General features: G+C 38.0%; 1 protein-coding gene across 7 annotated transcripts in view; it reads right to left on the bottom strand.

Annotated features, from left to right (window-relative positions):
* Nucleotides 1–1,845: 1,845 nt before the first annotated feature.
* Nucleotides 1,846–13,737, bottom strand: part of st3gal3b (ST3 beta-galactoside alpha-2,3-sialyltransferase 3b) — a 73,638-nt gene continuing 61,746 nt past the window's right edge. For all 7 annotated transcript variants that reach the window (XM_055202596.2, XM_055202591.2, XM_055202593.2 and 4 more), the window contains 2 exons: nt 7,172–7,318; nt 1,846–4,289 (listed from right to left, as the gene is read on the bottom strand). In XM_055202596.2, the coding sequence (XP_055058571.2) occupies nt 4,191–4,289; nt 7,172–7,318 (246 nt within the window). In that variant the 3' untranslated portion in view covers nt 1,846–4,190. The remainder of the gene's footprint in view (nt 4,290–7,171; nt 7,319–13,737) is intronic.

Here is a 13,737-nt window from a genome sequence, read left to right as displayed (position 1 = left end):
TGGTTGACATGATTTAAAGATGACTTTTACAGGCCGTCACCTCTTCAGGTTTATGAGGTATCTGCCAAAAAGATTATGGTTAGGTTTCCTCAAACAGCAAAATTGTTGTATGTCAACATGAACATTATGGGAGTATTTTCTCTAGTGTGACTATTTGTGGGCTTCACCAGTAAATCGTTGGAGGACGTGTGAGTGTGTTGTATTCAGTGCATTGCAGTTTCAAAGGGACTGTAAAGACATCAAGCTAAATTTCCAAAATACAGAGATGTAATTTTAATGCCAAAACGTAGAAGGTTATATTACTGGATCTTATTTATAGGAGGACACAGACTACCACAGTCGCTTTAAAGGGCCTGAGTGTCAACCTATCAGAATACAGTTATAACATTGAGCAGCTGTACTGCTGTGCTCTTCCCATCTCAAATCCATCTGCGTGTGTGTCCTACTGTTAGAGGGTCTTCCCGAGCCACTCAAATAAAATGAGATTCCTGTCAAAATTATAAAAAATAAAAATAAAGAGTGGAGAAAATAAAGCAATGTTTTTCTACTTTTCACTTTTACACAATTACTCTCTGCGGGTAGGGTGGGGAAAACTGCTTGCTATTCCATTAGTAAAACTTATGTCTGTAAGAAAATAAATGTAGATTTTTTTTAAATAAAGTTTAAGTAGCTAGCTGAAAGTCTTTGTAAAACCCACAGAGGTAAATAAAACCCTTCCTGAATTTCTTGAGATTCACAAATCTCTCCAATAGCTTATTTTTGTTGCTTAAAGGACAACACCACCGTTTTTCAATATTTTACTATGTTCTTACCTCAATGTAGAATTAATACATACATATCTTTTTCAATGCTTGCACTTTTAATCTTTGCATAGCACTTGACTGTGTTAGTGTTAGCATTAGCCTAGCCCCATTCATTCCTATGGTTCCAAACTAAAGTTTTATTTTGTGCCACCATACTTACTCATTTAACTACTCATGTAACAGTCTTTAAAAAGGGAAAACATGGAAATGTTTGGTGGCTTCTAAATTCATTCTTGTTTGGATCCTATGGAATGAATGGGGCTAGGCTAAATGCTAACACATTCATGACACGCTGTACAACGATTAAAAGTGCACGCATTAAAAAAAAATAGGTATGTAATAATTCGTCTAAGTTGAGGTAAGAACATAGTAAAATACTGAAAAACAGTGGTGTTTTCCTTTTAAGTACTATAAGCTTGCAAAAACAAGCGTGAAGGCTAGACAACACTGCATAAGTCCTGGGTGACTGATCTGGCTGTGGTTTTGACAGCAGGTCACTAAGAGCAGCTGCTTCGGTATGCTATGCTAAATCATGGACATCAACTTTTCCCCTGGAAAATCCCAATTCATCTTCAAAAGATGGATTACTAAGCACCAAAGACACATCAGGGACTCTGAATAGTACAGTGATTAAGCTCTTCTAATAATGGCTTTGAAGCACAGTAGTAATATACAGGATATACAGTTTTTGACTTAAGCTTTGTACATAATATATTATTATTCATAGTTTATGCCAAACTTTAGGTAGTGGTCTTTTGAATCAAATAGTTACAAGCATTGTGATTAACTGACACTATTACAGCAGATTGTGTTAAGTTTTACATAAACAAAAAAAAATTATGCTTGACTATCACCCATACATATCTAATTGTAACTGTATACGTTCTGCCTAAATGAATTAAGTGCATAGCAATAAATATTTTAATGTAACATTTAAAAATCTAATCAAATAAAAGAAATACATACCTACTGACTTAAGGCCATAGATGATTTAGGTGTACTCTTCTCAAACATAGCAGAGAAAAATAAAGATTAGACACAATTAGGCTCAAAATTCAACTCAGGGCAAACTTCTCAGCACATTTATTTTATTACAACTTGAAGATATATTTATATTATATATTATATATATGCATTTATAAAAAGGGACATTTATTATTCTAATTTCCATCTAATTCCAATTATCATCAAAATAATGCTGATTGGTGGTATACAGCAGTGGCGAGGCCAGAAATTAAAAAAAAAGTGGACCTTGGTAAAATGGCGTGGACCTCAATGCCAACATTACGTAATTTTACAATATGGTTAAATGGACTACATTACATTTTTTGAGTCATGGATCGAATCATTTTCAGATGAGCAAACAAGATAAAATAAAACAAGAACAAATCAAGAAATGATAAGAATATGGAAATAGAAAAGAATAAAGCTACAAATAAAGTATAACACTAGTAATATTAACAGAATAGTAACAGAAATCAAATCAAATGATTAATAACAACATCTTCTTCATTCTATAAATTAAATATATATTTTTTAAAGCTACATAAGTGATTTTCCTTTGTCTTCTGTTTGATAAACATAAGGACACAAACATAAGCAGATTTTTTTGAGGGTATTGCCACTTTAAGACCGAATAAGCACAAATCCATATACTGACACACATGCTATGTGTGCTCACTTTAAGACATAACTGTTTTATGAGAATACTTGCCAAGAATGTGGTATTTCGAGATTTTGTGTGTACAGTATGTGTCCTGTCAAACGCAGAGAGATTCTGTGTTTGCGTGCGCTTATGAGTGTGTATGTGTGTCCATCTGAGTATGTGCGCACAGAAAACTGCTCACTTTAACATCATCTTGCGCTCAAAGGGGCGGTTTAGGCATTAGCTTAAGCCTGGACTAGACCATAGTTAAATTAGGATATTCAAGTCATTTTTAAAAGCATAATTAAATAAACATGACTGATGTGTATCTTCAGACACAACACTCGCACTGATATGTTTTAAGATATGTCAGAGCCATTTGTTTTCGATCAACACTAACATTTAAGTTAGTCTTAAGCCCTGTCTGGGAAACCGCCCCGAATTGTTTAAAATAGCTTGAATGTTAACATCTGCAAAGTTTAGAAACACATGCAAATGATACAATTTCTATAAATAGTTATTTATTTCTGAATGATGCGTATTTGAGCGATCATTATTAAAGAGATTATCATCATTTATGCATCATTTCTTTTGCGTATTTTCTGACTGGGTGGGCCATTGCCACCCTGGCCCCCATGTAGCCTCGCCACTGGTATACAATACAATATATAGCATTCTATGTGAGCAAGTAACATCTTACATGGATATTTGAACTTCAATCAGCCAGGATGAAGACTGCATCCTAGTTTTCAGTCTGATGAGTTGAGTAACTGGTAAACATCTTCGTGTAGTACATGTTGAATACTGAAAATACATGACTAGTTCACACTGGCCTGTTTCTAGTACCCTGCCTATGATGACTGAGTCAGGGCAGTGTTGCAGCTTTTCATTAGAAAGCTCATAGTGAACGAAACTATAAAGTATTATTAACCAAGTACTCTTAAAAATAACATGACAATTAATAAAGAAAAAGTGTTAAAGACATATAAATATTGGTGTTATTGTCTCAAACAGCTACCTTTGAAAGGCAGGATTCAACAAGGCAGTGTACCATAACATCAGGTGATTTTGAGCACCGTCTTAAAGGTACTCCGTATCTTATTAATACTAAACATAATCATGGTCAATATAAACATAAGGGCAAGCGACTTTTGGCAGGGTGAAAAAGCTTTTAATGAAATAAAGGCCATTAACTGCACCAAAATAAATAACTTTGAGATTTACCCCCTTTCTTAAACAAAATAAGCTGTAACACAATAACCTCACATTCAGGAGATCAAGAAGAAGAGCTAAATTAAAGACCTGCCTTTACCCATCCATACACAAGAACAGGATATGCAATGAGTGACCTGGACGGAAAACACATGAAGGCAGAATTCCAGGACTCATTAAAACATACTGTAAAAATATATTTACATCATTAATACATTCAGACAGAAAAGGAGGGCCATCTCCTATAGAGGTACATTTGGCACAATAAGTTCATGTTGCGACTTGTTCCTCAAGAACTGTTTTTGTTTGTCACCTCGGCTCGTCTTCCGTCGTGAGGTGATCAGACTGGAACAGGGAATGTCTCCTCTGAGACATTCATGAACCTTTCGATGTCCCGCTCAGAGGAAGCCTGTCGGTTAAAGGCACGTGTGCATCTTAACTGAGTCATCGCCTCCACCTCTGATATGATGCTCCTTAGTGTATCTCGGATTGACTCTTTGTTATCTAGTCCTCTGGGAAAGGTACCCACCTTAAAAGGTTAAAATCCCATTTGTCAAGTCCGTGATGACATTGGCCTTAACCAATTTGCGGAGGAACTCCTTTTCTTTTGAGATGTTGTGAGTCCACGACTGTGGGGAAGACAAAAAGAGTGTCATTTTTAAATGAATCAGGTTCAATCAGATCAATTGCAGTATTAAAGGTGCAATGTGGGACTTTTAGCGGCATCTAGCGGTGAGACTTTGAATTGCAATCAACAGCTCAGTCTACAGCTCACCCTCCTTTTCGAAACGCATAGTGACGTTATGGTAGCTGCCACACGACAAACACGTCATCGTCTGTGACAACGCTGTAAAAAAAGTAGTTTGTCCGTTTAGGGCTACTGTAGAAACATGACGGCATGAAATGGCCACTTCCATGTAAGAAGACACGCGGTGTATGTAGATAAAAACGGCTAATTCTAAGGTAATTAAAACAATACAATTAATTTTGTAAGGTCTTTATATACCACTGATAATATAGTTATGTTTATTAAATAGCATTTCTGTCAAGAAATCCTTCTAAAAGTTACACAATGCACCTTTAAAGACCTTTAGAGTATAGTCGTTTTTTATGTGTACGCAAACGTACGCAAACGTATGCACATTTTAATGTAAAGTATAGTTTATTTGACTTGTACATGTACACAGATGTTAAACACACGCACATTGCGACAAAGTGCAATGCATGTCCTAGGCTACATAATACATTATTCTGGAGGTTCATGCACAACCTACGCATACAATGTGCGGTGGGTTCTGTGTTGGGAAAAGTTCCTTTTAAAAGTAATGTATTACAATATAAAGTTACGCCTCAAAAATGTAACAAATTGCGTTACTTAGTTACTTTTCATGGAAAGTAATGCTTACGTTACTTTTAAGTTACTTTTGAATTTCTTTTTCTTACTTGGCTGAGGCTTGATCTCTTTCAGGCTTTTACGACTGAGAAGTTCTGCATTTAAAAAATTGCATATTTCCATCGCAAAAATGTCAAGCTCTGGCCTGCCATCTCAGTTTCTGACTGAAACTGTTCCCGCTCGGGCTCTCACACATAAAGTGCGTTAATCTACGTTAATACGTTCAGTTTAATGCAGAACATAGTTTTTTTTTACACCAAATTAATTAAACTGAAAAGTAACTTGCATTACTTTTTTAAAAAAGTAGCTCAAATATAAAAATCTACATTTGTAAAGTAATGCGTTACTTTACTCGTTACTTCAGAAAAGTAATATTATTACGTAATGCATGTTACAACACAGCTGGATTTCAAAAATTTGGCGTGCAGATACAGTACGCATGCATTCTTCTGATGACGAAAATTGCTATTAAAAATGAATATTAAAATACTTCACAACTAAGACTTTTTTTAAATGTGACTGTCATGGCCTGACTCATCAGACATGAGTGATGTTCAAAACTATACCACAGTAACTTTTATTACAAAAGAGTGTTTAGCATGTCAGAACAGAATAACCGGGTGTTTAAACTGCTAGATAGACTGCAAGTTAAGCGTGTGTGATCCTGAGACATATCTTGGAAATTGCTTTGAGACCTTCCCATCACTCTTGGTCATTTTTGTCTACTTAAGTACTCTACAAATAAAGCAAAATACATCACCCCAATACACCATAGGTTAAGCTTTAATTCTTACAAAAACAACACTTCAAATATGCTAGTATATTTCGTTACAACAATAACAATGTGCGCAGAACACCACACGGGAGCAGTCGGCGTGTGGTCCGAGATCAGAGAAATGGATTTCCACAGACTCTTGTGAAAACCGTCTTCCTTCCACATAATATTTTTCTTCAATGTGACTTTTTGACAAAAATCAACTGACTCAGAACGGAGGAACTACGGGCCCAATAATCCTGGATGAAACCAGAGCTTTGGGTTCCTGTGAGAGGATCAATGTCCGAATGGGTGGACTCCACAGCTGCCCCTGACGGAAAGTTCTGGACCGGCTGGGACGGCGATCCTGGGCCAAGTCTCTCGTCAGGGTCTCTGAGCTGTCTGCTTTAGCTCTTCAGCTTGTGTGAAGGATTACGTTGAGAAAGCCCAGAAGATCCAAGAATAAGTTTTCAGTCCACATAAGAAACAAAAGGGCACAGGCCAAAATGAATGCTAGGTTAAGAGTGTCCACACGCCTAACTGCCTTAGGGACAGAAGACCCGAAACAATCTCTTCCTTATGTGCCTGTTGCAGAGAAACTCTTAGACCAGAGAGGGAAAATGAGATGAGAAGAAATGGTGACAAACTTTGCATTTTGTAGACATACCTCACTGATACCAGTTGTTCAGGCAACCCACTGACTAGTACACGTCCCTAAAAATAAAACACTTAATACCATGACATTTTATAGACCTTTAATGTAAAACCGCCATTTTCCCCAACAAGTTTTCAGAACAAGCTATTACCCTAATCCTGGAATTTACTGCTGAAAGCCCCAGAGTTAATGTACTGATGGAAATGCTGTTGGAATGAATCCCTCACATCACAATCAGGATGAAGACCGTGTACCCCCATCAAAACTTCAAAGACTGTTCTACGCTGTTCCACATACACCGTTCTAGTGGAAAACACTTACAACAGCTTAAATCTTATTCATTGGGGATAACTTCACAGATTGAAACAGACAGAATGGAGTTAGTAGGAAGTGACTGCATTCTGCACGAATGGTATCTGACCGTGTTCTGACAGGGACATGTGCCAGAGCAGACAGGAGCTAACTGCGTTAACCGCTCAGTTTTATGAGTGAGATTTTACAGCCATGTTAAATGCGGTCAGAGAGGAATTTCGAAAACATAACAACAAAGTCATCCTTACGAGGACTCATCTGAATCCAAAAAATTCCCATTAATGACATCATAATTGTAATTTTCCATAAACAGACACGGGTTAAAAAACGGTCCCAGTTATTCCAAGCTTGACATTGCGCCAACCCAAAGCAACAAACAGACATATAAAACTCTTACCTCTTTTATAGCAGACATTTTGACTGTTTCGTAGTAGTGCAAAGGTGCATGAGGGGCGTTCATGTCATAGCCAAATCCAGCAACAGCGACCTCATCGCAATTATGCAGGGCCATGGTTATCGCAACGGTGCCCAGTGTTGGAATGTTCTATGGAAAAGAGTTTAGCATGATTACATTTCTCGATGAGCATGAACATAAGCAATTATTAGTAGTTTGGAAAAAAGGGAAATAAGCGCTTGCCCATGCAAATGTTGCTGTCACAATGCCAAGAGCTAAGGCTTCTACTGTATGCATTTCTACTGTATGCATTCTGTGCGGTACCGTAGCTATAGGGTGCTTTAGGTTGTCACTTACTAGACCAAGTTTAAATACGGTATACCTAAGCCCTTATGATATAACTTTTATCCCTCCTTTAATTAAAGTCTCCAGGAATTCTTCACCTCTTTTATCACCCACCAAGTGGAAACCATAAGTGTGAATGCTTAGAAAGATAACAGCGCAGCTTTCTCAACAAGCCACATGATTTGAAGTATAATTAATCTCTGTAGCAACGATGTGCGTGATGAGTTTAATACCTAGTAGTAGTGCTCTAAGCAAACTTCTAACCATTCATATTCATGCAAATCATGTGGTACATTGAAGAACAGGGAAATACAATTATCTGCATGTTTAATGGCGCATGAAACCCAAGCTCTACACAGTATTGACTTTTGACAGGAATAAATAAGTAATGCTTGCTTGGATATACTAAAATACTAGGGGTGCTCGGATATATCGGCCGATGATGCTTGCTACAGTATGCTTTTCAATGAAAAACAGTGAAATGCCGCTACATCCAAAGGCCAGAGGGCGCTCTTGTGCAGAAACTCAATGGCCCTCATTTACCAAAAGTGCGTACACCAAATTTCCAGCGTACACCTTGCGTACACCCAAAACCACGGTGACTTTGAGATTTATCAATATGGACGTTGGCGTACGGCACGCTCAAATCCTACGCCAGCTCAGGAGGTGGTGTACGCGCGTTTTGAGTTAGTGCAGAAATGCGCAAACACTTCCTAACACCATAAAACGCACTGACAAACTAAAATATATGATATATTATGACCCACTGTAAAAAATAAAACATAGTAATTATAAACTTCAGTGTTTATTTTTATGCAACAATGTTCAATGTTTAATTTGTGAGACTTTACCAAAGCATTTGATTTGTATGAATATGTATTCCTTTGAGAGCCTGTGCGCTTTACCTGATGTTTCAGAGCGAGCATGTGAACGGAGCTTAGTGGAAGCGGAGCGTTGCGGTAATATTACCATCAAAGCGCCTTTCCGAAAATTCCGCTCCCTCAGCACCGCTCGTTCAACCCAGAACGCCCTTTGATAATTTGCTAGTTCGAGAATCTGTAAAAACGTCTATCAATAAGTTATGGAATTCAAGCCTTGTACATAAATGTAAAGTAAAAATCAAAGTTAAGATTGAGCAGGTAGAAAAAATTTAAAGGGACTGCGGAGAGACTGTAAAAGTTAGCAAATATTCTTCCTGGAATCTGAAGCAGCACATTGCAAGAAAGCACAAGGATGTGCTACGAAAACATGGTAATGCAATAAAAGGTAAGCTAGTTACATACCATTCGATGATAAATAAATACAGATGAGGTAAAGTAAAATGCTTGTGTTGAATGGAGCCGTAAATCCGATCAGGAAGACATGCGGACAAAATAATGGCCACGAATTATTTTTTATGCTACATTATGGACACTTCTTTTTCTTATTTAGTCTAAAGTATGGTCATAAATATACAATTTGTTCCCAATATTCAACAATTTGTTCCTTGGTATTAATTATTTTAATATTTAGTAATTAGTATTACATTTATTATTTCTTCTAATTATGATTTAGCTTAGTATAACTTGTGGATGTCGTGGAATCAAATTGTTAATTTGTATTATATCCTGAGCTCCGTATCAAACTGGATCTGAGATACAGCTAACAAACAACTGTATGTAAATATAGAACAACATACTACAAAAGTTACTACATCATTTTAAAATATTATTTTAAAAAAATTAACTGATCCATTAAGCAGACATAGAATTTAGATGTAGGCAACAGTAAATAATAATAATAATAAATAATAATTCTTCTAAATATCAATATTAATAATAAAAATAATAATAAGAATATTACAAATTGTCATCCAATTATTAATGTGCCTTTAATCCCACTCTTTAAACTCCCAAATAAAACAATTTTGTTTCTTTTCACTTCCCCGGTTTCTCTTCTTTGCCGTCTTTCGTGTGTCAATGGCGTAAAATGAGGGCGTGGGGGAGGCGGAGACTTGAATTTATATGGGCTTGTTATTCTAATGACGATCGTTTTCAACCGCGGCATTTATGAAGGGCAGGTATTGCGTACACCTGAATATCAACGGTACGCACAGTTTCATAAATCAGGCGGTGAGAGGAGTGTAAGCATAATCTTACGCCAACATATACGCTCGTTTCTACGCAAGAATGATAAATGAGGGCCAATATGCGCTGCAGACGAAGAACCATTACACACGCAGCTCCAGGAAATGGCTTCAGGATATATTATATATTGCTGTTCTTCCAACCTTTTCAGCTATTTTCATGATAATAAAGAATATGCATAATGATTATGTTTGACGAGTGTTGCTTCTTTATATGCATGTTATAAACGACTCAAACTAACAGTGATTTCAGATCGATAAGGACATACTGATCAAAAGCCGTAGTACATGAAATAGCTGTGAATAATATCGTCTGTGCGATTCAGACTAGTTATCGGCCATGCATTATAAGTGTATATCTGCATTTATCAGAGCACCCCTATAAAATACATTCCTATAATTTTTAGGGGTGTCATGATGCTCCAAATCCTCGATTCGATTACATTTTCGATTCTAAGGTCACGATTCGATTCTCGATTTTTTTTAAGACAAAAAAATGCTATGCCATTATTATTTATTATTATTATAGTTTCACATTATCATGCACATTGCGTGCTTTTCCTCGCATGGGGGTTTGTGGGCTTCACTTTACGCGAGAGAGCTTGTAGAGTGAGGATTCCTTCTTGCACGCACATGGACTTTATGCGTGCGTCTTGGACTCCGAGCATCTGAAATAAACCCAGCGCGTCATAAGCAGCTGGGCTTCTCTTTGTCTCACGTGTCATCTGTCCGAAGTCTAAACATAAACTAAAGTGGTAATCCTTACGTATTTATTCAGTTTTATGCGTTTCATGCGAGCTGAGGCAAACTATCCCGTTTGTTTCAAATATAACCCGCTGCACAAAATCCTTTTCGACATATGCGGCTGCCCCATGAATTTTCGCGTGTTTGTGTTTCACCTCCCACCTTTACAATGGGTTTAATGGTGCACTGGAACAATCCTTCCTAAAATGCATTAAACTTTCGTTTACAAAGACGTGAAACTCACCGAGTGGTCAAGGGTGTTCACTGGTATGCTCACACAAAAATCGCTGCAAAATACGCATTCCAACAGCTGTTTTATCGTAGTTTTTGCCAACTCCATTGACTTGTATTAGATGTGCTGCGAGGTACGGTATTACTCCGCGCCGGGAACTTTGTTTCTATTCTTGCTATTGGCAATGGCAGATTAGCGCCACCACCTGGGCTGGAGTGTCTATTATTCAAGCTCTAAGCGGAAGAATATACGGGTGTGAGGCGTTTGGAAAAATAGGTCCACAAGTTAATAACGAATGCTAAAACAGCTGTTGGAAAGCATCTTTTGCAGCGATTTTTGTGTGAGCATATCAGTGAACACCCCTGACCACTCGGTGAGTTTCACGTCTTTGTAAACGAAAGTTTAATGCATTTTAGGAAGGATTGTTCCAGTGCACCATTAAACCCATTGAAGAGGTGTGAGGTGAAACGCAAACCAGCGAAAATTCTCAGGGCAGCCGCATATGTCGAAAATTTAGTCAAAACCGTTCTATTTCATCATAAACAATCTGAAAACAGGGCTTTAAGTGTAAAATACCGAACTTGTCCTGTAAGGTCTAGTTGACTCCTCTCAAGTCTGCATGTGGCTAAATGAGTCCTGGCTTAGTTTTGGTCCACAGTTGTTACCTCATTTTGAGCTGTCTGTGATTAACAATTTGCTTAAACAGACCCCCAACCCCTGACTCACCAATTTGAAGAGGCAGACCTTCACTTCCTTCTCTTCCTGAGGGAGTCAACCATTCTAAATCATTAGCTTGCAGTGGCCTGGGGTATGGATCACTCACACACATACACAATTAGTTGGAAGATTGGGCCAGTGTACTCAGCACTAGGCAGGTGGGTGTTTGGAGCGCTCAAAGGGGAAGGATGTGTCAAAGCGTATCCCACCTTGATCAGTACCGTATGGGACAGCTTCCCTCCCACGCTGCCCCCCTACCTACACAAACCTTAGGGGCCTGGGCTCTGCTCCACATGCACAGCACATGTTGCAGGATTCAAAGGGGGTCGGAGTTGTTAAGAGGTGGTCAACTCGCACACAGACCCCTGTCTCTACTTATGCCATAATGGGGCTGTAAGACGTTCCAGTTAGAAGTTGTGATCCTTATGGCCGGTTCTTTTAAAATCTTATCATCTAAGCTTAACCACACTGTATTGAGAGTATAAAGGGACACTACACCTTTTTTGAAAATATGCTAATTTTCCAGCTTCCCTACAGTTAAATATTTCATTTTTACCATTTTAGAATCCATTCAGCTGATCTCCGGGTCTGGCAGTACCACTTTTAGCATAGCTTAGCACAATCCATTAAATCTGGTTGGACCATTAGCATCACGCCAAAAACAACCAAAAAGTTTTGATATATATCGTATTTAAAACTTGACTCTTCTGTAGTTACATCGTGTACTAAGACCGACGGAAAATTAAAAGTTGCGATTTTCCAGGCTGATATGGTTAGAAACTATACTCTCATTCTGGCGTAATAATCAAGGACTTTGCTGCCATAACATGGCTGCAGCAGGCGCAATGATATTACGCACTGCCTGAAAATGGTCCCCTTGGTAACTTTCAATAGCAAAAATAACTATTTTATAGCAGCATAACTTTTAATTTTCCATCGGTCCTAGTACACAATGTAACTACATAAAAGTCAGAAAAATATTGGAACTCTTCGGTCACTCTTTAGTGCAATGCCAACGGTCCAATCAGATTCAATCGATTATGCTAAGCTATGCTAGAAGTGGTACTGTCAGACCTGGAGATCAGCTGAATAGATTCCAAAACGGTAAAAATCAAATGTTTAACTCCAGGGAAGCTGGAAAATTAGCATATTTTCAAAAAAAGTGGAGTGTCCCTTGAAGGGGGTAGGGCTTACAAATTTTGGTCCATCATAGGCGACTTAAACATTTTCAGGATACAAACTTACAACATGACTGTTCTGCCTTCCAAGTGCCATGCCAAGGCATCAATTTTGGCATTCAGAATTTACTGAATCACTGGCAAGTTCCTTCACACTTTGTAAAGTCCAATTTCCTGTTACGTAAGAGAAAGATGGTGTGTCCTGTTGTTGAATTCCTGGTAGGCGAGTACTTTTTGTTAAAGCCTGTTTGAGGTCTGATGCATGTCACACACACTTCTTTTATGACAGACCTGTAGGTCTATGATCCTAGATCTCCCCATTGGCTACGGCACACCCTGGCTAGGTCTGAATAAAATGCGTGTTTGCTAATAGGGTGGGGGTCTTCCAAGCAAAAAAAAAACAATTTTGGAGAGGTTGTCTTGTTTAGAACATCATGATGCATTTCATCATGGAATTTTTGAAATGTCATCCTGCATGTTTAACAGCTTTGTGGTTCATACTGACAGTTTTGTGTGTATCTGACTCAAAACATGGAAGATTTGACAGACATATCCTACATGACAACAAAATATTAAAATGCAATGGATTTATTTAGCATAAAAAAATTAAAATCAAAAATGTTGTCTGACCTACACATCAATTTCAGCTCAGCCCCAGCTGCTTTATCTTTCTACGTTTAAAGACCGCTGGATGAACGTAGCAAGAAAGGAACAGGATAGTTCTTGCTAATTTTATATGATCTTTTTAAAAAGCTACATTTGACATGGCATCTTAAAAACATTTACTGCACTACATATGACACCACTAAAGATGTCTGTCTGCATATAAAACAGTACACAGATGGACAGCAAGAACACTACATGTGTAAATGTCTCCTGAAGGCCGGAGTATGGTCGATTTTTTATGCGAAAGCAAGGGTCTACATATGGTGCGCGTGACAGATTGAAACCCTGCATACATTGTATGTGTACGTCACTCATGCGCATACAGGAGAGTAGTATTCAGCCCAGTAGATGCATGGCAAAAACAGACTATACTCCGGGCTTAAGTGCACCTTAAATGGACACTCCACTTTTTTTGAAAGTATGCTCATTTTCCAGCTCCCCTAGAGTAAAATATTTGATCTTTACTGTTTTGGAATCAATTTAGTCGATCTCCGGGTCTGGCGATAGCACTTTTATCATAATCCACTCAATCTGATTAGACCATTAGCATCGGGCTAAAAAA

This window comes from Misgurnus anguillicaudatus, chromosome 2 (assembly GCF_027580225.2).
Source record: "Misgurnus anguillicaudatus chromosome 2, ASM2758022v2, whole genome shotgun sequence".
Classification (NCBI taxonomy): domain Eukaryota; kingdom Metazoa; phylum Chordata; class Actinopteri; order Cypriniformes; family Cobitidae; genus Misgurnus; species Misgurnus anguillicaudatus.
Note: the sequence above shows the minus strand (reverse complement) of the source record. Positions and strands in the feature narration are given on the sequence as shown.